At 41.7% G+C, this 26,420-nt stretch overlaps 1 protein-coding gene across 1 annotated transcript in view; it reads right to left on the reverse strand.

The window, feature by feature from the left end:
* Nucleotides 1-26,420, reverse strand: part of PIP5K59B (Phosphatidylinositol 4-phosphate 5-kinase 59B) — a 311,973-nt gene that overhangs the window by 80,428 nt on the left and 205,125 nt on the right. The window contains exon 23 of the mRNA XM_069329652.1: nt 17,761-17,817. Coding sequence (XP_069185753.1) covers nt 17,761-17,817 — 57 coding nt within the window. The remainder of the gene's footprint in view (nt 1-17,760; nt 17,818-26,420) is intronic.

Here is a 26,420-nt window from a genome sequence, read left to right on the forward strand (position 1 = left end):
GGGGATATATTAATAAACTATTCTATTATTGAGTTTAATTCATCACTGATTTAGATAAACCAAAACAATAATATAAGAAGCCATAATTGCTAATCAACAGCACTGAACTGATAATTATACGATCTAGTTTAATTTGACACCAAATATTGTCAATTAGACACTATACATCGCAAAATATAAGACTCCTTCAAATTTTAAATACAGTGCTGTTATATCAGCCGCATGCAGTATGACCCTTCTGAGCATTTTGCAATAGGATTAAAGTACATTACTTTCTTTTAATAAAACTCTGAGTAGTGCAGGTACTGTATATCCTAACCATATACCAAATTTATTGCCAGTATTTTTATCAACAAAATTTGGTGCAATAATTATGGTGCCTTTAGTACATTGTACCTAATTTAAATGTGCATCTGCTAAATATACTTTCACTGAAGAATTATTTATATGACATGCCCTTAAATTACATCATTAGTTTTATTTACAGTGTTGTATTTTAATTTGTTGTGGATATCCATGCACATATTACTAAAAAATTTTAAGCTAACAAAGCTAGTAATAATTCTTTTATCTATTATGATCTAACAAGGTACACTGTTTCCAGCAACGAGCAGGCCACTTTAGAATCTTCACTAGGCATTCCAGAAATTTATCATTCCTAAATTTTGTTTTCTTTTCTACAATCAATTATACAAAACACTGAATATTTTTGTGAAGTACTGTTTGAGAGTTGGGCTATTGCATGAGTGAAGTAGTCATCACTTCCTTGTACAGTACCAAGAAATAAGAATGAGAGAAAAGAATAAAAATGACATAAGAAAGCAGACATATAAAATTAAAATTTGTAAACTGAAAAAATATAAGGTAAAGCTTGAGGTTATTATAAAGTGAAGCATGTGAGAACTAGTATATACAATATACATTTTCAAGACTACAGTGCACCCCAATTTGGAAAAACCCAGCACTGAATGTAGTAAAATGCCTTTTGCTTGTGGATCCTTGATGCTAGCTACCTGGATAGCACCACTTAATTCAATCCACGCCAGGCCCTTGTGAGCCATTTTAACACTTTCCTGGATTTTCCACTTGGAATTACGGGCGTTTTGCTTAACCGCTTGTCGGATCACGACGTAAATTTACGGACCGTGTTTTATATTGGGTATTTACTACTCGATCGACTTGGGGTTTGTATGAATATGTTTGCCAATAAATTTTTGTTTTCTCTAATAGGCACAGTGCCTATTTGAGAAAACGGCAATGTATTGTAACTTGGAGGAGAGACTATTGAGTTGGTGACACAACGAGGGTAATCGCCCACTTCACACACTCTTGTGTTGGCCGCGATCATGATTCTACATTTATATGCATATGTCTGTGTAGAGAATTTTATTCCGAACACTATACAAACAAAAAAAACGGTGTGAATCAAGTATAAACTTGAAAAAACATGAGCAAAGTAAAAACTTTTTACGCTCACGGGTACAAACACGCTTAAGATTTTATTCGCCGCAAATTTATTTGACGCTCTGTTGGCCAATTCTACCCATGTTCTTATAGAACTTACTATTGCGAACACATTGCTATAAAAATGAAATACGTAGCTCAAGAAATATTGTCAGGACAGTGAAATAAGTATAAACTTTCAAAGCGCTGCATCACAACAGTGTCGTCGGTGCTGAAATCACGGCTAACGCTTCGCCCAGTTCCCACACTCGTGCGGAACATAATTAGACATTGATAGGCATATGTCTGGGTGGGGAATTTTATTGCGAGTTCAGTGATATCAAAATAAGCACTGTAGGATGACTGAGGCTGGCAACAAACGAAAGAGTATGAACATTTACTTCCTGTTTGGGTGTCACGGCGAGTCATCTTCGTGTTTATTTACTTCGTGGTGGGATAGCAAATGCTTTGGTGACATTTTATGCATATGATCTTGTAGAGAATTTTATTGCCAACGCATTGATACCAAAATGAAAAATGTAGCTCGAGAATTGATGTTAGGAGCGTGAAAAGATTATACACTTTTTTGTGTTTACGCTTGAGCGCCCAGAACGCCGTGCGCACAACCCGCTTTTTTTTTTCAGCAAGTGCCGCGCGCACTAAAGTGTTAAGCCTACCAGAAACCAAAGGCCAAAATCTGCCCCCCACCCCCCCTAGAGATGCAAGGAGACGGGATCAAATATCACCCCAACCAAGAAAAATCCGCTAGAAAGATTGGCAAACCAAAACATACAAACAGCAAAGTAAATAAAGCATAGAAAATGAGAGAAAGGAGACCCAAGATGAATGAGCCAGCTGGTTGTAATTACCTAAGTGTAATTACCTAACTGCAGTTACAGGATGAGAGCTACGCTTGCGGTGTCCCGTCTACCCAGCACTCTGTCATATAACGCTTTGAAATTACTGACGGTTTTGGCCTCCACCACCTTCTCACCTAATTTGTTCCAACCGTCTACCACTCTGTTTACAAAAGTGAATTTTCTTATATTTCTCCGGCAGCTTTGTTTTGTTAGTTTAAATCTATGACCTCTTGTTCTTCAAGTTCCGGGTCTCAGGAATTCTTCCTTATCAATTTTATCGATTCCTGTTACTATTTTGAAGGTAGTGATCACATCGCCTCTTTTTCTTCTGTCTTCTAGTTTTTGCATATTTAATGCCTCTAACCTCTCCTCGTAGCTCTTGCCCTTCAATTCTGGGACCCACTTAGTGGCATGTCGTTGCACCTTTTCCAGTTGTTGATGTGCTTCTTAAGATATGGGCACCATACAACTGCTGCATATTCCAGCTTTGGTCTAACAAAAGTCGTGAACAATTTCTTTAGTATTTCTCCATCCATGTATTTAAAAGCAATTGTGAAGTTAGAAAGTGTAGCATAGGCTCCTCGCACAATGTTCATAATGTGGTCCTCAGGTGACAGTTTTCTATCTAGAACCCTAGATCCCTTTCTTTGTCAGAATTATTTAAAGATTTCTCACTTAATTTATAGGTTGTGTGGGGTCTATGTTCTCCAATTCCACATTCCATAACATGGCATTTATTCATATTAAATTCCATTTGCCAAGTGTTGCTCCATATACTTATTTTGTCCAGGTCTTCTTGAAGAGCATGACAATCATCTAGGTTTATCTTCCCTATTATCTTAGCATCATCAGCAAACATGTTCATATAATTCTGTATTCCCACTGGTAGATCGTTTATGTAGACAATGAACATCACCGGTGCAAGAACTGAACCCTGTGGTACTCCACTCGTGACATTCCTCCAATCCGATACCTTGCCTCTGATTACGCCCCTCATTTTTCTGTCAGTTAGGAAATTTTTCATCCATGTTAGAAGCTTACCTGTCACCCCTCCAATATGTTCCAGTTTCCAGAACAACCTCTTATGGGAACTCTGTCAAAAGCCTTTTTTAGGTCCAGATAGATGCAGTCAACCCAACCATTTCTTTCCTGTAAAATCTCTGTGGCTCGATCATAAAAACTGAGTAAGTTCGTTACACAGGATGTGAAGCAGTTCTCTTGTTAATTCCATCTCCACACCACAAGGGGCAATGTGCACCTTACTCCTCAATCCCTTAGCCTTCAACATCAGTCATTTTGCCAGGAAAATGGAAAAAATCGAAGCACGTGAACAGGGAAGGGAGGATCCCAAGGAGACACTAAAGAACTTATAACGAAATGGCACTTCATTGCATTCAACAACAGAAGGGCTCCTATTGGCTGCACCTTAGTGTTGTCACCATAGAACAAAACTGAAAGGGGCACTCATCAGGGGGTAGAGGCGAGCCACAGAAAGTAACCTCCAAAGGAAAGGGAAAGTTACAACAAGTAAACCGCTCCCAAAGCCCCCCCAAGTCCAGCTCGCATCAAGAACGTTCACAAAGAAATGAGTCACCAGCACAGTGATGGCTCACCAAAACCTGCAAGCCTGAATGCCCACCCAAGACAAAAATGAAATTATAGACAAGATAAATTAGAACAAAATATGGATAGAACCATAAACACAACACTGTGGACAGTTCCTTATTTGTCTAGGGCCTGCATTGTCTTGTCTATGCTTTGTTTACCTAGTTGTTAGTTTTGGTATGCTTAACTAACATTAATTCATTAGGTTTAGTTTGTTTGGGAAAGGTCACCTTTCTGGTGACCTTTTCTTGGTCAGGGCGATCTAGAATCTCCTCGCTCCTTGTGTCTCTTTAGAAGGGGGAACAGGTTTTGCCTCAGGTCCCCAGTAGGCTTACATTGATTTGCAAGGGCATGACATGGATTAAATTGGGGGGGGGGGGGGGGAAGGAGGAGCTATCCATGTAGCTAGCACCAAGGAGCCACCAACAGGAGCCTTTCCCCAAAAAAAAACACCTGATGCTTCCACACAGGAAAGGTGCCCAACCACTTGGGTTGCATGGTAGAGCGACGGTCTCGCTTCATGCAGTTCGGCATTCAATCCTCAACTCTCCAAGTGGTTGGGCATCATTCCTTTCCCCCCATCCCATCCCAAGTCCATATCCTGATTCTTTCCAAGTGCTGTATAGTCAAAATATCATAATGGTTTGGCACTTTCTCCTGATAATTCCCTTCCCATCCACATAGTGAACGGTGTTAAGCAAAAATGCTATTTCTAACAGACTAACCAGTCAACTAGGAAATCCATCAACATAACTTACTCTGCAGCAAAAGCTAGTTTTAGTGAGTTTAGTTATGAACAACGTATATGCCAGGATAATCCATTAATACAGAATTGTACAATAAACCAGTGTTGAATGTAATGAAATGCCATTTTCTGGGTGAGACCCGCAGGCTTCCCGGAGCTAACCGGGCTGATATGCATGTATTAGACCCCTAGCATCAGTCTATGCACATGGAGTTCTGGACCATGAGCCAGAACCTGGCCCCCCTCAGAGAGCCACGAGGAGCAATGGCCTATAAAACCCCCGTGTGGTTGGAAGCATTCTATGTCTACCATCAACCGGGTTAGGCACATAGAAAGGTAAGCGCCCCAAAAGAAACCCCCTAATCTGGTTAAAATATTGCTACTGAAAGCCGAACTAGTGGACAGAATTCCCCAAATGAAAACAAGCAAATGAGCATGACATCAACACGTCCCCACACTGCTGTCTGTGCAACCCCCACTCATCGGGAGGGAAAATGGGGAGCTCCAGACCCCTGCAACAGCTATCCACCCTGCAGTTTTGAGACGATGTCAAAACTGTGAAAAAAACGCCGACCAGAGGGAGGGAGGGATTCCAGGGAGGCTCCAGATCTCACCCAGAAAATGGTGTTTCATAACATTCAATGCTGGTTTTCTGGGGGGTAAGCCCCATCGGTTCCCTACTTACCCAAAGACAAAACAAGAGGGACTTACCCAGAAGGCGGTCGGACCCGCTTCTCAACACGAAGTCGAGACAACTGGCTGCAGCCGCCGACCCAATGTGACACAGGCCTGACTAGGCCAGGAACGTTGACAAGGTAGGGCTCGGCCAAGACCCTGTTAGACCTCCAAAAACCCCGTATCCGAATGTCAGCCCAAGACATGTTACTGAACATGGCAGCCAATGCAGCAAACTTACGAACGTCGTGGGCATGAAGATAGACCGCAGGCTGGCTGAACCGAATAACCCTTTGGACAACCTGGGAGACCCGAACCCTGGAACAGGGGTAGAAGGGAAACCGGGTCAACCCAAAGCACGTTCCCAACCACCAAAGACATGGCACATGGGTTACAGCAGAGAGCGGCAACTGGACACAACACATGATGCATCCACGGCCTGACCAACCAAGCAACAACAACTCAAGGACCCCCTCCGGAAAGCAGCAGTCTCATTCTTTGCCAGAAACGAAGGTAACGATTGCAAATTAACAAACCTACCACTAGGACCAAAAGAGCAGAAACCTGTGCGCCGGAGATGAGCATGAAACTCCCCGACCCGACCCCCAGAGGCCAAAGCCAACAAGAAAAGCGACTTCACCAAACAATCCCGAACCAAAGGGGCCACCACAAACCGAGGAGGAGAGAGAAAAGAGAGCACCCGGTCCAACGACCAGGATGGCTCAGGCGCATGAGCAGACCGGAGGTGAAGCAATGCACGAGACAGCTTGCAGAATGGCGCAGAAGTAACATCAATGCCGAATGCAAGCTGCAGCAGCTCCGCCAGCACCGCATGATACGAGGCAACAATATTCAGCATGAGATGATGGTCCTCGAACAACCACGAAAGGAATGACAAGACAACTCTATCGGAGACCGAAGTAAACCTACGAAGGGATAAGAAATAACGGAAGGACAGTTAGGAAACTTTATACTGCCGCCAAGACGAAGCATGCAGGTGGGACACCATCAACGTAGCCACCTGCTCACCATACAAGTGGTAATAGACCCAAGTCAGAAAGACCAGACGCGAAGACTTGAGGAGAAGAACGAACCGGCTACGTAATGGACTGGCCGATCTGCTGAAAAAGGCGGAGCTATGGGAAGACTCCCGGATTCAGACACCGAGCAAGCAGCGCTTGAAACCAAGGCTGGGCCGGCCACCAAGGAGCCAGAAGGACTACTCTCCCATGGTAAGTCTCCAAGGGAGCCAGGACCTGGAGCAACAGCGGAACTTGGGGGGTAAGATGTACAGGTAACCCCACCTTGACCAGTCCTACATGAAGGCATCAACCCTGACGGTCTCGCAGTCGGGGAAGAGCGCCACATATACCAGGACACGCCTCGACCATGCCGACGCGAAGAGATCCACCTCCTAGTGCCTGTACGTCCAGCAAAGCGAACTGAACGAGTCAGCGTCAACCGTCCATTCCATGGACAGGACAATGAACTGAAACAGGCCATCCACCAGGACATTGGACACCCCCCGAATGCATAACAACAAGAAGGTTTGCACAACAACAAGAAGGTTTGCACAACAACAAGAAGGTTTGCACAACAACAAACAGGAGGTTTAGCTCTCCTGGCCACCGGCCAGGAGAGCTAAACCCCAAGAACTCGGCACACGAGTCACTCGAAGCGACCAGCACCAAAGAGCCAAGGACCGCATCGAACCCCCACGGTTCAGGCAATGAACTACTGGGGAGCAGTCTGAATGTAGCCGGATCGTCGATCCGCGAGCGACCCTCCAAATCGGCATCCACACTGCTACGAACTTCCGCACCGTGCTGTGGGTCTGATGGAAGGATGGACCCCACCGTCCCTGGCGGACCTGGTGAGCACTGGTCACAAAGCCCCAGCCATGAGACGATGCATCCGTGAACACATCGAGCGAGGGCTCAGTTAGGCGCAAGGTACTGAATCCCGAAAAACCTGAAGAGGAAGCCGGCGACGCAACAACCAATGCAAGGCCCCGAAAGAACCAGAACAGCCGACAAAGCCAAACCCGACCCAGCGGGTAGACCATCATGGCAAAGTTCAGGCTCCGCACAAACCCTCGAGAAACCGCCGCGTGACCTGGGAGCCCCCCAAAAACAGGCGAAGGTGGGACTGCAGCCGAAGCAGAGCCTCCAGAGGAAGAGACAAGGAAGTGGTCCAAGAATCCCACACAAGACCCAGCCAAGACTGAACCTGAGAGGGGACAGGCCACCACGACCTGGGTAAGGCGTGTGAAAACGTGAGGCGCCTGATTCAAACTTAATGGAAAGCAACAAAAGCAGTAACCCTGATATCCCACAACAAAACTGAGCCAGTCCTTGAACCCTGGATGAATCGGGCATGCCAAGAAGCGTCCCGGAGGTCCAGGAACACCATCCAAGCGCCCGGCTCCAAAAGAAGACAGATCTGGGACAGAGTAATCATTCGAAAGGAGGGGCAATAAACCCACGTATTCAGACGGGACAGTCCAGAATGAACCTCAGGTCCGCGCAGTCCAGTTTCGGAACCGGAAACCGGTGGGAAACCCACCAGAGGGACGAGGTAGTTTTGACCATGCCCAAACGAACCCACTCCAAGATGACCCAACAGAGTAAAGGAGAAGAGATCTGCCCCGCCAACCCCGAAGGAGGAGAGGCCACCCAACGCCGCCGCAGGCGACACGAAACGACCCGAAAGTCCCACAAATCGTGGGACCAGGTGTGAGCAATCAGAGCGAGCCTGCTCCCCCATCGTACCATCATTGGGATGAACCACGGCCTCTAGAACTCTACCTCCGCACAGAGCGATCAACTCGCCAACCAAACAAAGACTGATCCGAAACTGGCACCACTGGCCTACCATGACGGGAGAAACTCTTAGCCCTGGCACGACCCTTCCGGGAAGACCCCCCCCAAGGACCCCCGGAGAACAAACAAGTCCGACATAGGGCAAAAACTTGAAGCCGCCGCCTGCCAATACTGCACAACCGCAGACTCTGCAAACAGCAAGGGACAAAAAGGCGAAGACAAGCTAAGAGCCAGGGCCCAAGCGGGTTCCACAAAGGAAGCAAGTACCACCTGCTGACACGTGATATTGGAAGCAAAAAACAGTGACACCACAACCCGCAAGATCGACACAAACAGCTTCAAAAGAGCAGATGACCCATGCTCCGCCAAGACCCCTCCCCTGTCCCAGTAACCTCCCCATGAGGACCCGAGGCCGAGCTATCCTCCAAACCCCTCCTCTAAAGAAAAGGCAGGAGCAGCCGAGAAAGCAGGAACAAAGGGGGGGCCACTGGTCAGACCCAGAAGCTCCGGCTGGTGGAACATGCTCGAATGCCTCCGTCGCTACACCGGAAGGGGCATCCTTCGAAACCGCCCAAGTCTCAACACCAACTAAACCCTGCCCCTACTCCGAAACTCTCACATGCCCTGAAGCCGGAAGCAGGGAAAAGGGGAGGACCAGGATGAACAACAGAAGGGGAAGGACAAGGGAGTGTGGATTGAACCAATGTCGAAGCGACTAACACCCTCAAGTCCGGGTCCCTATATCCAAAACAGGGCAGTCTTGGGGCACCTGGGTAGCAACCTAAAACGAGAATGCAACGCCGAAGCTGCCTGCACCCGAATATCAAGCTAAGTAGCCTGGGTGAAGTGGAGAACAAGCAAGCAACACCACTTGCAAGACTCCAGGCCAAAAGTGTCACCGCCGTCAGGAAGCATGACGGAGGCACAACCGGTGATTGTCACCCTAAGATAAGGGGACAGAGCAACCCTCAAACTCGCACGAAGCGAGAGGGGACCCAGGGGTCACATCCATCAGACCAAAGAGCCCCCCGCGAGGTTTCTCAGGGCCCTTAGTCATGTATCGTGCTAAGGGAAGCCCAGGCAAGATACTGCTAATTGGCACCCAAGATTACCAAGCAAACTGCTAAAGCTGAACATCCGGGACGTGTACACTCACAGGGGCTTAGTGGAGGACCACCAAGATATAATAATGTGAGACTAAAACCAAGGGGGCAGACTCCCTACCAGGCAGGAGAAGGAAAACAAAAGTAAAACCCGCAAGAGGACAATGTGCCCAGGCGGAACAGAGCCCACCGCTATGAGAGGTGACAACTAGCTGAACAGTACCCTGCGCCCCTACCAGTGATGAAACTACCCCCTACACAGAGGCATACAATGGTGCATGAAACCCCACAGCCGACTCAAAAGGCGGTCAATCACAAAGCAGCAAAAGACCCTGCGGAGGTAGACCCAAAAGGTGACCTGTGGAAGTTGGTCCCAAGCCCCAAAAGCAGTACTTACAGGGCACCAAGGGAAGAGAACCTTAGGCACATGCTGCCTGAGTACTTGTGAAATTACTCTTGGCTCGCACATCATCAAGTTGACAGGACCACACCACAAGGCACAGAACTAGAAAGCCAGAGGTGCACGACCGTGCCAGTTCACATCAGCCACAGAACTGCAGGGTGGATTGCTGGCACGGGAATCTGAAGTTCCCCCTTGCTCCTCCTGGGAAGGGGGGAGGGGGAAAGGTGTGAGCAGACAGGGGTGTGATGATGTAGTGACGTCATGCTCGTTTGCTCATTTTCATTTGGGGAGTTCTATCCACTAATTGAACTTTCAGTAGCAATAATTTAACCAGAATAGAGGTTTGTTTTGGGGCGCTTACCATTCTGGGTGCTTGACCCGGTCGATGGCCGACATAGAATGCTTCCAACCACATTGGGTTTCTATAGGCCATTGCTCCTCGTGCCACTCTGAGGGGGTCAGGTTCTGGTTTGTGTTCTCCCGTAGGCCTAGAACTCCATGTGTATTGACTGATGCCAGGGTCTAATACATTCATATTAGCCCGGTTAGCTCTGGGGAGCCGCAGGGGCATTCCCCCAGAAAACCGGAGCTAATGTAAATTGGAAGATAATCTCCATCTTCAAAATCTCACATTTAATGTGATTTTTTGTGATCAAGTAGAGGGAACATTGACAGCATTAACATGAATGTCTAAGAACTAATGTTCTTGCTTGCAGTTTTCAATGCATATCCACACAGAGGAAACCTGAAACACTATTTTGAAGGTAATTTAGATGTCATTCCTAGCTACTCAAACCTTTATTTTCCCCTAATACTCGTCTTCCCAACTCGAACATTTAACTAATATCAATGCTCTGTGTCATAAAAGCAACTTGCACTAAAAGGAAAAACATTCATGCAAGTTTATGTATTTCATTCTAAAAATATTAAGTAATGTAATGATAAATAATTTAAATGAATCCTGAAATGAAGAAAATGCACACAAAAGTCCTGAGTGGAAAAGAAATGTTCTACACAGGATGCTAATGAACATGAAGACACCAACAGGAAACTTCATTTATGATATATGATAAACCAAAGTAAAACAATTAGCACCAACACATTCATCTGTAACAAAAGCTTCAAAAGGAAGTTTATTATGTTAATGTAATGAGAGTGCCACAGCAAGCAAACATTTCAAGCATAACTGAAAATCTGTCCACAGAACACCAACATCCTGGCCATTCTTGCATGCACACAAAAAGGCTCAAAGCAATACAAAATTAGGTACAGTATTGGTAGACACATTATAACAATATATTGTAACACTCATTCTTTCATTCATGGTCATGTTTCTCATCTGGCTAACATTCTGTTTAATTCTAAACATTGCTCTAAATAGGCAAATACTGTGCTTCAATAATTTTAAAATGTTTCTAATTTTCACATCTCGGAAATAACCTTAGCGATAGCATCCCAGTCAATAAAATTATCTTATGTCAAGCCAATACTCCCAATAGATAAACCTCCCATATAGGAGGGATACAAATTTCATGGATCAATATTCAGTTAACAGTCCCCCATCACTATCCATATACAGAATTTCAAATTTTGGTAGCTATCAATGCAGTCAGGTGGGGCTGAGAGGAATCATAAGCCATATAGGAAGAGAAGGTTAAAGTTCTAAGAAATACTCAAGGTAACATCTATCATTTCATGTTACTTTCCACACTCAGAAATTCAATGGAGAACTGTAGTACTAATACTCCAGTAAATCATTCACAGTGGTACTGCCACTGCTTCATAATCATGGTGTAAAGTTACCTGCTCGATTCTAACTATTTATTCAACATGCAAGACTAAGCTCTTCAAAATATACTCTAAGCACAGGGAAATACTTCATCTGGACCTGGAGACTTGTTTGCCATTAATTTTTATATTTATTAACTTCCTCTTATAACCACAAAACTAATCAACTTGTCTTCTTCACCACCTAGTATTTGTTTAGCTACAGGCAAAATATCAAGTTCTTTGAAAAAATATCGAAACATAGTATTTATTTAACATACCACCCATTTCTTTGTCATTATCCAACCCATCCTCCTAATAGCATGTCGCATTTTGATGTACATTTTACCCAAAGCCAAAAACTGCCGTATAAGAAAATTGTAGTGGATATCAAAATTGACAATGTCCCGTTTTATGTTCGTGGGTACTCTGGGAGGTTAGGATTTAACACACCTAACCTCCTTTAGAGGTTAGATTAACCTCCTTTAGAGGTTACACTTTACTGTCACACTGTCAAACTGTTACACTTTAGTATGACAGTTTCTTGACGTTGGGAACGCTCATGAGAACGGGCTACATTATCAGCTACCTGACCTATCTTGGTTTTCAACAACACAGTTTTCTACCTAACCTTTGTTTAATATATCTAAAAAAAACTTCAGGATTTGTCATTTCCTGCCCTGCTTTATGTACTTCATTGTTTCTTTTGGCTTTACTTGTTTCTTTTTTAACACTTCAAATTAGTTTCACAAATTGTTCTAGATTAACTTCAACGTTCCTAGGTCCTTTGCACATAGCCATATTTTTTCCCCAGTAAGTTTCTTCAGTCCCATTTGTATTCATTTGGTATCATTGCTATTGGACCTAATCAATTTATACGGTATTCAATACCTGAATCCACATCATAGTCTAGTTAGTCATGGCACCCATTTCTAGACTTCTGTCAGATGCTAAGAACATTCATGTTGTAAGACCTCCATTCTTAAGGTCTGCCCAATCTATCCTTTCCAGGAAACTACTTAATCCCTCAAAATCAGCTTTTCAGAAATTTGGCACAATAACAGTTTTCTCTTACACAAGGTTTCCATGCTATGTTAAATATAATTTCTTTGTGATAAGTGTTCCCTAGCTCACTCATTATTTCAATGTAATTTATAGAAATAATTACATGAAATACGGAATGGGTTATTTCTTTCCCTCCCTGTTAGCTAACACTAAGTAAAAAAAAATACTATTTAACCATGTTGGTTTCTTAACCCTTTAACTGCGCAATGCGCCTGCAGGCCCAGGCTTCGGGTGCGCAACACACCTCCGGGTGTTTTTATTTTTCACGTTCCATTTAAAACTCCCGCGGATACATGGGGTTCACATCAGCTTCCTCAGGGCTCTTATAAACAGACACCATCTTTAAAAAAAATCATGGTCCACATTGCCGGGTGTCAGAGCCTCAGTAGTGAGTGAGCAACCAAGGCTGGCGCTCGCAGCATGAGCGCACAGCTCTGCTGTTCAGCGTGTGACCACAGCATCGCCTAATAATGTCAAAATATATTATAACCTGCATTATTTAGCCATGATAGTATTATAGAAGAGCCTGAGTGGGATAATAGGGGTTTGAATTGGTCAAAAGATTGGCAGATGCAGTTTAATGTTGATAAATGTAAAGTTCTGAGGCTAGGTAATGATGATAGAGTTACAAGATACGAGCTAGATGGTGTTGAGATTGCGAAGTTGGATTGCGAAAGGGATCTGGGAGTTATGATTAGTAAGAATTTAAAACAAAAGCATCAATGCATGAATGTTCGTAATAAGGCAAATAGGACACTGGGATTTATTAATCAAAGCGTTAGTAACAAGACACCTGGTGTGGTTCTTCAGCTATATCTTGCTCAGGTTAGGCCCCATTTAGATTATGCAGTTCAGTTTTGGTCGCAGTACTATAGAATGGATATAAATTCACTAGAACGTGTCCAGCATAGGATGACTAAGTTAATTCCCCAAATTAGAAATCTTTCATATGAAGAAAGATTAACAAAGCTTAAATTGGGTGCACTGGAAAGGCGAAGAGTTAGGGGTGACATGATAGAGGTTTACAAGTGGATGAATGGACACAACAAAGGGGATATTAATAGGGTATTAAAAGTATCAACACAAGACAGAACACGAAACAATGGATATATATTGGATAAATTTAGATTTAGGAATGACTTGGGTAAATACTGGTTCGGTAACAGGGTTGTTGATTTGTGGAACCAATTACCGCGTAACGTGGTGGAGGTGGGGTCCCTCGATTGTTTCAAGTGTGGGTTGGACATGTATATGAGTGGGATTGGGGGGTTATATATAGGAGCTGCCTTGCATGGGCCAATAGGCCTTCTGCAGTTGCCTTTGTTCTTATGTTCTTATATATGTACACAAGTGTCATGGACATAACAGTGTCCTTGGACAGTACGGATGTTTTACTGCCATAATATGGTGTACACGTTCATTATACATAGGATTAGCGCATAAAAACAAATAAAATGTATTTGGAACTGTGTGCAAAAAATGAACAAAAATATATTCACGGCAACTCGCGCGCCCCACCGGCCCCGGGAGTTTATGGCACGGGCACACAGGGAATGATGACGTCAAACGCCACCTTACGGACCCCATAGCAGCCAAAGTAAGTACAATTTCGAAATTCCATTGCTATACCCATATACAGGGAGGGGTTTTTGACACTTTCAGAACTAAAAAAAAAAATTTTCCCGAGAATTTATTTCTTGCGCACTGGGGGGCGGGGGTCATATTTATAGGCCGCGCAGTTAAAGGGTTAACCCTTAACCATTTAACTGCGCCAACCGAGTATTCTCGGTCGGCGGGAAAGTGCGCCGAGAAAACTCTCTTTTGATTTTTCGTTACCAATTCTAAGTGTGTGCGAGGTTGGTTGTGTACAAAATTGACTCTTAGGACCTCCAGTGAGAGGCAGCCATCTTGGAAAAAATTCCCAGAATGCCCTAGGGCTGCTGGCTAGGTTAGTACTGAATAAGCAACCATGGGTGGCGCACGCACCTCTGGCTCCCAAACACCTGTCTGACGCAGTGTTGAAAGATAACGCTCTGTCGGTGAAATTCAAACCTTATTGTTTGAAGAACAAAGGTCATAAAATTGGTGAAGCTAGGCACAATAAGGACCTAACACAAAGGTCAGATGCAAGTGATACAGCACCTATGAGGACGATACAGCGAGCGTATCCAGTTATAGCTGAGAGCGTCACCCTTGCAATCCTATGCTATCTCCAATTTATTTAGATGATACATAGATGAATTCACTTTCTGCATTCAGTGATGATGCATCTGATACAAGTAGCATAGATGAACAGCGTTAACAGCTTCCATGGTGGTGTTTTCCATAGATATCCTCAAGAATATCTGAATCTCTTCCTGACTGACGGACACTTTGAGGCAAGCTGAATCTCTTCCTGTGTGGGACCATACAAAGTGATCTTTTCAAGACTACGTTACAGATTGATCTTTCCTATAATCATTTCAATATTACCTTATGCTTTACAAGCTTGGCTGCATGCAACCTACAAGTACTAAAGCCAAGGGTGCACGTGAGTGCGTTATTTGCAAGCACACAGAATGAAGAAAGTGGAATTTGGTATTTATTTTTACATAGACATGTTCAGGGAAGGGAATTTATCATTTTACGAAGAAAAAAGAATTTTTTGGGAACACTTTATTTCATGCGCACCGGGGGAATTTCACAATAAACTCAGCATAGCACGGTGGTTAAGAAGGTTGTTGGGGCCGGACGAATGGAACGAATTCTGCACTGGAACGAATTCTGCACTGGAACGAATCGGCTTTGCCCCATATAGTTCGTTCAAGTGAGGACACACTATATATATTTTGACATTTTTAAGCGATGCTGTGGTCACAAGCTGAACAGCAGTGCTGTTAGCTCGTGCTGCATGCACCAGCCTTGGGTGTTAACCCAGTACTGAGCCCTTCACACTCGGGAATGGTGCCCATTATTTTTTTTTAAATGGTGTCTGTTTACTGGAGCCCTGAGGAAGCCGATGTGAACCCCATTAGCTTCAAGACTTTTAAATCTTACGCTACACTTTAAAACATGTATGTAATATACGCTGTGCAGGCAGTCAGACCAAATCATATATATACAAGATTTACGCCATTTAACACTATTGCACTCTTCGAACGCCTCTGGCGTCCACAATTTTTCTCCTGAGTTCGAGTCGTGGACGCGAGTGGCGTCCAACATTAAGATATTTGTTAAAAATTTTAATTTTATACGATCAATCTGGGAGTGGTTTTAAAATGAGCTACCTTTAGATTGAGCACAATTTGATGCCAAAATGAAAGATGTAACACGAAAATTGATGTCAGAACACTGGAAAGATTTTATACATGTTTTTGGTTCAAATTTTAAAATATTTGTTAAAATTCTATTTATTGCTCTATTATTATGGGACTAGTTTTAAAATACGCACCTTTATATTGCGAACAATTTAATACCAAAATGAAAGAAGTAACACGAAAATTGATGTTATCAAACTGAACGAGTATACACATTAGGTTGGGTGTGCCAATTGGTGCTCGTTCACGGGTAACTTTGGGCTTCGCTGCGGGGAGTCACGCCAGGCTTTTGGACCTTGTATGCACATACACCTGCAGGGAATTTAATTGCTAACACAATACCAAAACGAACGACGTAGCACGAGAATTAAGGTGAGAAAACTGAAATGAGTATACACATTTTACTGATTTTGTGTGCTCACGGGTAATTTTTGTCAACTTTAGGCTTTGCTGTGGGGAGTCACGTCAGGCTTTTGGACATTATATGCATATACACCTGTAGTGAATTCTATTTCCAACACAATTATACCAAAACGAACAATGTAGCATGAGAATTAAGGTGAGAAAACTGAAACGAGTATACACATTTCGGTGTCGTCGCATGCTCGCTTGCACCGCCAGGAGCATGACGTCAAAGTCTGCGGATCGCACTATCTAGGTGCATTAGTATTAATGGTTAATGAAAGGTTCAACAAAAATATTGATTATTAGAATAGTGAACCTTTAACACAACGAGTACAAGGCTAGTACACAGGGCATTAAGAGCTAGACTAAACTTCTCCATAGTCACTGATAAGTACTGATTGGTAAGTACCCATGCGAGACTTAAGTCTTAAAGAGGTTAATACAGTAGCTTTAAACTATGCTTATTTCTTGCGACATAAGGTCACTCAGAGCTTAGTGCAAGAGCTCAGTCATAAGAAAGCCCCTGGTACAAGCTAGAAGAGCAACCGACTGGGGCCAAGCTCAAATAAAATGCAACAGCCAGCCCCACACTCTACCTAAGCAACACAAATATTTACCTAGTTACATATTATTGTAACATTTATTACAATTTGGTAAAGAAATTTGCTTACTCTTGCTTAAGTATGTGAGGAGGTAAACACTATTCAACATGGCATAATTAACAGCACACATTCACCTCCCTAAGCAAAAAACACACAAATTATCATATACAGAGGGCTGGGTAAAGCTTCAGTTTTTGTTTTGATTTAGGATAATAATAATTTGGAAAATAAGTCACTGAAAAACTGCATACAAGTGCATAAATGACAGGCAAGAGAACATAGAAAATAGTCATAGAAACTAAACAGAAAAGATGATTTTCTGAGAAACTTGTATTAAGAGGAGACATGACATGTAACTGTTGACCAGACCACACACTAGAAAGTGAAGCAACTTTCTGGTCTGGTCAACATACTTCAGCCACGTTATTGTGACTCATCGCCTGTACATGGCATGTAACCTGTGGACTGAGCGTGTCAGTGACCTAATCAAGGTGTGGTTATTAAATGAGTTCATTTCACATGTAAACCTACCTCTTTGCCACCACCAGGAAGCAAATATAGTATACTGTGTGAAGTGACTCAATAAAAAGTGAATTAGAACAGTAAACAGAAGGGCAAGGCAAAAAGCATTTGAACCAAAAATCATTTCATATTCAGTGCCTTGTAGTACTTGGTACTTGGTGCAAGCAATAAAATTTAGCAACATTTACCAATAAAAAATGGATTAGCACTGGATAAAGAAAGAAATATGTATGAGGAAGTTAAAGGCGAGGAAGCTGTAGTTGTGATCCAGGCAGTGGAAAAAAAAGTTTGCAACTGGCAAAATGTCACAAGGAGAGCCATTGAGATTTTGAGAATGAAATAAAAGTTGGCATGATAAAATACAAAGCAGCATAGGCAGATTTTTATCAGGCAGCAGTAGGAAGTCAGACTGACAACAAATTGTCACAAGAATAATACAACACTTACCAAATTGTGTTGATACGAGATAAGTGAGTTGGTGTACACTATGGACCTAGTTAGTACCTGGTGCAAAATAAACAGGAATGATAGAGAGGGAGCAGGAAAAGCCACATTAGATGAATATAGTTGTACAGTAGAGATTGATAGTACATGAGAATTTATTACCATTCAAGGAGAAATGTATAAAGGAGAAAATAAATCTGTAAAGGAGGAAAGGTAAAGAAAGAGAAAGGTAAACAACGTATAAAGCAGGATGAAGGAATCAGTGGGAGAGAATTCCAGGTGCAGAGATGAAGTAAACCAACTACAAGAATGGGTTATGGTGTTTGAGAGGGAAAAATTCTGAAATAAACAGGAAGGACAGACAGCAGTTATCTGAAAACTCTAGAATTCAGAGGCTGTTGAAGAACCTAAGGACTTTGTTGGAAGAATGAGAGAGAGGAGAAAGTGAAAATAGATCAGTTAAAACAATGCATATAAGAATTGAAAAAAAGGAATAAACAGGAAAAATGCAGAAGAGAAAGGAGAGGACAATAAAGCAAAAAACGGTTGAAAAAATTATACAATGTAGTGTATCGAGAAAGAGAGAGCAAGAATAGGAACAGGTAACCTGATATATGAGAGATAGGATACAAAAAATTGAAGTACTGTACTAACAAACTAATGGAAGGCAGAAATGCAACAACTTTGCAGAAAATGTTAAAAGCTCAGAGTTTGGAAAAATAATCAAGAAATCAAGACACCAGTATTAGAAGCAGTGAGAAATAAACAGTTTATGCTCTGTACACCCTCTTTATTAGCTGACATAAGTCAATTATTAATCCTTAAACTGGGCATTGCGTATATATACGCCATGAGTAACATGTCCCACGGTGCGCATGGGGTATATATATGCCATAGGGTGCCAGGCATGATTCAAATGGCCTACGGCTACACAGGGTTCACATTAGCTTCCTCAGGGCTCTTGTAAACAGACGTCATTTTTTTTTTTAAATCGTGGGCAATATTCTCCAGTGTAAGAGCCAGAGTACTGTTGGAGCAACCAAGGCTGGTGCACGCAGCATGAGCAAACAGCATTGCTGTTCAGCTTGTGACCACAGCATCGCCGAAAAATGTCAAAATAAATATATAACTGCTATTATTTAGCGATGACAATATTACAGATGACCTTGACTGTGATAAAAATGACTAGGATTGTGATAATAGCAGCATTGTTGTGATAATTAGTGCTGTGGGAGGAGTGATGCTGAGGGACAGAGGGAGATAGCATCGTTTACTGACTGTGTGGCCACCTGCTATAGTCTGCATTCACCATACCAGCTCAGTGGTTCTCTATGGTGAACACAAATGTAGATACTTATATATAATGTATTAGTGTAATAACAGCAAAAGAATTATGTTGGGAGGAGCCATTTCGGTGACGGAGGTGACGTCATCTGCATGATTAGTCTAGCTGTGTAGAGGGCGGCCACTATGCTCTTTGGGCACCTTACAAGCTTAGGTGTACAGTTACGGTGCTTACAACATGTGCATACTTATATATAATGTGTGTATTAGTGTAATAATAGCAAAAGGATTATGTTGGGAGGAGCCATTTCAGTGACGGAGGCGACTTCGACTGCATGATTTGTCTGGCTGTGTAGAAGGTGGCCACTATGGGCGCGGGAAACACCTCCCTGCCGCCCCTCACATCCCCAGGCCGTGAGCCAGCTGCCTCGCCTCGCTACTTCTGAGCGTCGGTGTCCCAACCCGACCTCCACCACACTCCATCGTCCCTGACTCGTGCTTTAATCAACAGCTGGGGCTAGTGTGCGTGTAATTAATGTTTGTGAGTGTGACATACCGGTATAAATTAATGTGAGTACTCAAACATTATTTCTCTGTATCTTCTTTGTGTGCAAATATCTTGTGTTGATTTGATTCAGCCGTCCAGTGTTCATTCTCACTAGTTCCCCTACAGAACCGAGTTCGATTCCCCGAGGAAGCACGATAGGTGAAGACCTACTACAGCTTTTCTGTGTGAATACTGTAGCAAGATCTTAGTGTGATTGTCATCTTACACATTCAGTTTACACATTTAGTTGTCTTTGTGACATGTGTATTTTACTGTGTTTAGTGTGGTTTGTTGTTTACCGTATCTGTGTGATTAACCCATGTCCATGCCGTTCTATCTATATTTCCAGGGAACATGCTGTAAGTCCAAGTACCAGTTATTTACTTTGTGTACTGTAATTTTTATTTTTGGTGACATGTGAGTGTGTCAGTGTTGTGTGTGGTGTTTACTATTTGTAGGTGGTCTGTGTGACCTAGTGTACTTTGGTTAAGTGTGTACATTAATCATTACCATTTTGTTGTTGGTCTCAGTGACCCGTGTTGGTGTGTACAATTATCTTTGATATATTGTTGTTAGTCTCAGTGACCCGTATTGGTGTGTTCAGTGTAACTTTGTGTTCATTAACTTGAAATGTCAAAGTGACTTTGTGATCATTTATTCTTGCAGTGTCAGTGTAACGTCGTGTTCAATTATCCTCGTGATATCAGTGTGTTAATTTCAATTGATTTGATACGCAGTGATTAGTAATCGTATTGACTGCTCGATGTTAGTTAAGCGGTCTTAGTGATGCCAAGCCTTAACGTAAATTCTTCGTGAATTGAGTGAACTGTCAAGCTGTGACAGATTCTGGTACGCTTACTCAGAGATTGCTAATTACGCGTAGTCATTGTGGATTGTGTTGTCCTTTGAAAAGACTGAAGTAACGTAATAAATCGAGTGTTGTTGTTCTTGTCATGTACTGTTAGTATTAAGTTTTATGAATAAACTAACTGTTAAGTACAAGTGCCTTTACGTTCACACCTTCAGACCCTTGCACCTAATAATAACTTTGCCAATATTCTCAATACTATCGTGAGCCTTTTTATGTTGCGTGTATTACTTGGATTCCAACTACTTTCATGGCCGTACACATCAAATATAAATTCTATTCGATGTGAATTGTGTTCGAGCTACTCTGATGACCTCCTCCTGAGGCCCCTAGAAGCTCCACGACCTAGTGGATAAGGAGTGCCAATTATTTGGACTCCTGCAGCTGCTCTATGCATCACTGGTCAGTCATAAAAGTATAATCTGCCCTCAGCATTAGTTTTATGCTAGTTCAGTCCTTTCTGACTGAGGTTTCACCACAAAAAAAGGATAATCTCACACATCATCAGCAAACATGTTCATATAATTCTGTATTCTCACTGGTAGATCGTTTATGTAGACAATGAACATTACCGGTGCAAGAACTGAACCTTAGTGATTCAATTATTAGGTTCATAAAAGAATGAACAAATAGTTTTGCTGTTATCACTCTATATACACACACACACATTAACTATAAGTATCTACATGTGTGTTCACCATAGTGAGCCACTATGAACTGGCCATACACTTAATGATAAGACTTAAAGAACACAAAAGAAGTGTTAGGTCTGCAGACACAAACAATGCTCTCTTCTGCCAAGTTAGGGATTCTAATCATCCTATTGATTGGCCTTCCTCCAAAATAATCTTTCCTACCTTTACTCTACACAGACGCCGTCGAATTGCCGTCTTGTTGAATCGGCTCTAATACAAAACGTACCCAACATGAACTTGAGTCCTGGCTTTGTTGCTGTTGACTCTTCCTTTTCACAGTATATACTCAAATGCTCTAAACTTTCTAACAAACGTGACCTAACATATGCTTACCCTTCCATTTATCTTTCTTTCACTTTCCTTCTTTCATTTTCTTTCCCTTGTTTTCTTTTATGATCCCTTGATTATACTTATTACTATCCCCTTCTTATTCCTATTACTATCCCATTCTTATTGGGTGGTTATAAATAGGAGCTGCCTCATAAGGGCCAATAAACCTTCTGCAGTTACCTTTGTTCTTATGTTCTTATTCCTTTTACTATCCCCTTTATTACACCTTACCTTTCGTACCTTTTGCCTTGCTTTTTGCTTCCTCTAAGATTTTCTTCTCACCTTTCTCTTGCCTACTTATTGCCTTCGCCTCCTTCCTTCATCGGGTTACGGGATATTCATGCCTGTGCCACCTCTTGGGTGGCTAAATCTTTACAATCATCTTCCCTCATTGCAATCGACTTGAGAATGGTCCGGGACGGACCGAATCGTCGTCGTCCCTTCACTTTCCAGTGTGTGGTTTGGTCAACACGTGAACCACTAAGCTGGTACTGTGAGTCCAGACAGTAACAGGTTGCTACACATAGTCAGTAGACAATGCTACCTCCCTCCCTCACCAAGATTACTCCTCCCACAATGCTAGTGCACAACGCTAATTATCACTACAATCCCGCTATTATCAGAATCCTGGTCATTTTTATCACAGTCAGGGGTCTACTGTAATACTATCATCGTTAAATAATAGCAATTACATATATATATTTTGACATCTTTAGGCGATGCTGTGATCACAAGCTGAACATCAGTGCTGTTAGCTCATGCTGTGTGCACCTGCCTTAGTGGCTCACTCAGTACTGAGGCTCTCACACCCGGAAATGTTACCCACAATTTAAAAAAAAAAAAAAAATGGCGTCTGTTTACTAGAGCCCTGAGGAAGCTGATGTCCTGCAGCTACACGGGGGTTTACATTTAAATTGTGTGCGGCACCCTCAATTGTATAGATACGATGTGCGCCGTTCAGCGACATTTACTTAAATTGCATACTGTATATACAATTTGCACCCTTTAACCCTTGGACCGCGCAATACATATACTGTATATACAATTTGCACCCTTTAACCCTTGGACCGCGCAATACATATACTGTATATGATTTGCAATAAAATAATTTAACATAAGTTTTTAAAACTTGCACAAACACTTTCCAATTTTTTTTTGCATAATCAACTAGGCAAATGCTCCAACTTTGTCTGAACGATCACAGCATAAATTGAAAAACAAGAGAATCAAAATTAATTTTAAAATTGAATATTGAAAACGTCAGATTTTCAATTCAGAATAAAAAATATGAACTATTACCAATTGTTCATTTAATGTTGTTATTCTCTCAGAATAGCATATGATATTCATTTTCATCAAATTAGAATATAGGTTTTCAGTATAGTTTACTGTAAAAAAAATTGTCAATAGGGCATTTGAAATATGCTGCAAATTTAGAACCCCAAAATTATAACTCCAAATGTATAAAGTTTATGAAAAATCCATTGTGAAGAGATTGTGACAGCTGAACACACAATGTCAAAATAGTGAAAATCAGTCAAAAACTAGAATTTTACAAGCCACTCAAAGTTGAAACTCTAGTTTCAGAGATAATTGAAGTTGAAGTTATCAACAATGAATAGAGATAGTTTTAATTCATTAATCTAATTGTATGTTTTAATAAACATTGTTTGGCATTCATACTCAAATATGTGAAAGTTGTAGGTCAATTTGTGTTGAAATGAAGTCAAGAAAAAATAACCCCAAAACACAAAATATAGGGATAATTATAATAATTATAATGGGGCCTCGACTTACGATGCTAATCCCTTCCCAGAGACAATGTTTTTTTCTAACTACAGTACAGTACCAAAGTTTCTCTTACCTTTATGGTGGACTCTTGATGGCGTATGGAAGATGGTGATGAGGGGGGAGGAGGAGAGTTGTTATTGTTTGGAAAGGGAGGTCCCCTTCCATTATCACATCAGGCAGTGATGTTTTCTCTGGGGTACTCTCTCTCCTACATTTTGCCTGAATACCACTAGGACCTGGTTGTGGTTCAGTGCTTGTTTGTCTCACTACAAATTTGTCAAGAGACATTTGTTTTTCCCTTCGTTTTAACATTTGTCTGTAATGATGCATCACAGTGTCATTGAATAGGTTAAGGCAACGACCTACTGCAGCTTGATTTGGGCGAGTCGTTTCAGCAAAGGTTTGCAATTCTTCCCATGCTGCACACATTTTCTTAATTGTTGAGGAAGAGACATTCTGTACTCTTGTTTCTGCTCTGTGGTCATCCTTACATGGGTTTTCATATCTTGAGCCTTACCACTGAATTTCCTGGGACTCATGGCGTGATATATAATAATTACTTTAATGTTCAAAATGCAAAAAATCACCACAAAAGCGGAATTTCTTATAGGCGCGATCGTTACTATGCGGGCAGCTGTAGTAAACTGAGGCAGGTCAGCCGCGTGACCGGGAACCACGTGCTCAGTCGACCCGAATGTGTACCAACAAATGTTGGAAGTCGACGACACCATCGGATATCGAGTCGCATTTTTCTATGAAATTTACATCATAACTCGAAATTATCGTAAGTAGGGGCAATCGTATGTCGAGGTGCCACTATATAATGATTTAGGGGATATATTTAGGGTATACTTTATATAAGTGAAAAAGCCTTAATATGGTCCCTAATCATGAAAACAACCTAAAGAGACAAAGAAAATAGAGTTTGAAATCAGAGAAAAAATTAGCAAAAAAATTTAAAGTCCCAAGTTTTGCGAGTGACTGATTTATTTGTTGACTAATTTCATTCTATCTTCACATAGTTATGGAAACACATGCACTCTCCAGGATGTAAAGGTTACAACAAAATCAGATAATAAACAAAGGAAAAAAAAATACTAAATTCTTAAAAAAAAATTTCCCCTAAAAAAAAAATATTTTTGGGACATAGATGAGGGTAACATATATTAATATTGGACAATATATTTATATGATATATAACAAAATAATAATGAATAACTGTTAATATGTTTTATTTGTGTTATTATGTATTACTCAGCAATGCTATAAAGGCACCAACTGCATATCCACTTTGTGGACACTTCTTACTACTATTGTTCTTCTTTGAGCGTTAGACAGGTGCTTGTATCTCTTTATTACTGCATAATCCTTCAGTTCCACTTATTTGGAGTTGTTCTCCTTATCAACAAAACGTTCTTATTTTTTAAAAATTTGTCTAAAATCAATTTCTAAAAATAATTTGCTGAAAGTTTCACGACACTGAAGCCAATAAGTTGGAGATTTATTTAACATTTTTAAGTTATTTTTACATAATATGAATATTTTTCGCTATCAGGCCCCCAATATGAGCACTATAATATGTCACAGGCCCACAATATGTCACAGGGAGCCAGTCGGTCGAGCGGACAGCACGCTGGACTTATGTATTACTTACCAATGCTATAAAGGCACCAGCTGAACATCCACATATTATTTGATCTCTCTCTCGTCTCCTTTCTAGTGAGTACATTTGGAGACCTTTCAGACGATCCCAATAATTTAGGTGCTTTATCGCGTCTATCGCATTATCGCATATTGATACCAAAATTAACAATGTAACATGAAGAGTATACACATTTTAGTAGTTGCTTGCTCGCTCACGGGTAACGCTTGAGCAACTTTCGGGTATGCTGCGGGTGTCGCACCGTTTTTTTTTTTTTTTACCTTATATGCATATATCCCTTTAGAAAATTCTATTGCGAACAATTTGTTACCAAAATGAATGATGTAACACGAAAATTGACACGGGAAAACTGAAAAGAGTACTGTATAAACATTTTAGTGTGGTTGTTGTGGGTGTGTGGATGAGTGCTCGCTTACGGGTATTGCTTGGTCATTTTTTTGGGTTTGCTGTGGGTGGCACGCCAAGCTTTTAGACCTTATATGCATATATCCTTTTAGAGAATTCTTCTGCAAACAAATTGATACCAAAATGAATGACGTAACACAAAAATTGACATCAGAAAACTGAAAGAGTATACGCATTTTAGTGTGGGCACGTGCCCACGGGAAACACACTGCCCACATTGAGGCGAGCTGGGGCGCGCATGTCTGGGTTGTGAAAGCGTTAAATGTGACATTTGCTTACATTAGCATTTTTTTCATAAAAATGACACTGCTGTATAGGCATCAAAATGGCCTCAGCCTAATGATCTGGCCCCACCCTCACCCTCATGACAAACACATCCACCATCATGTCATCATATATATCTCTTAACATATACACAGTTATTCCAACTATACAGCATTGAGAGCCTTCACCCAATTTAACCTATTCACAGCTTCACTAATTTTCCCTTCATCTATTCTGTCATACTAGTTGTCTTCCACCTCCTTTGCTCATTCCAAAATATATTATTACTGCCTTTCCTTCATTTGTAAAAATTGATTTTAACATATTCACTCCTCTTCATTTATTTCCTTACCATACATATCTTCCAGCTCATTAACTTTTCTATAATCTTGTGGCTTATCTAAATATTCATTCACTTTATTTCAGAACACCTCCATCTCGGCTTTTTTTGTATCATTCTCTTTGCACACAGGAACACACACATGCGTATGCGTGTGTGTGCGTGCGTGCGTGTGTGTGTGTGTGTGTGTGTGTGTGTGTGTGTGTGTGTGTGTGTGTGTGGAAAAAATGTGGAAAAAATGCTTAAGGCGCTAAGTAAGAACAAAGCAGCTGGTCCAGATGGAGTTTCACCATGGGTTCTGAGAGAATGTGCACCTAAGCTCAGCATTCCACTTCAACTGATTTTTCAGGCATCCAGGCATTTTCAGGCATGATTTTTCATTTTTCAGGTAAAGGAATTGAAGCTAATGTGTGGAAAAAGGATAACATAGTTCCAATCTACAAAAGTGGCAGCAGGGACGACCCCCTCAATTATAG

Source organism: Procambarus clarkii, chromosome 23 (genome assembly GCF_040958095.1).
Source record: "Procambarus clarkii isolate CNS0578487 chromosome 23, FALCON_Pclarkii_2.0, whole genome shotgun sequence".
NCBI classification, from domain to species: domain Eukaryota; kingdom Metazoa; phylum Arthropoda; class Malacostraca; order Decapoda; family Cambaridae; genus Procambarus; species Procambarus clarkii.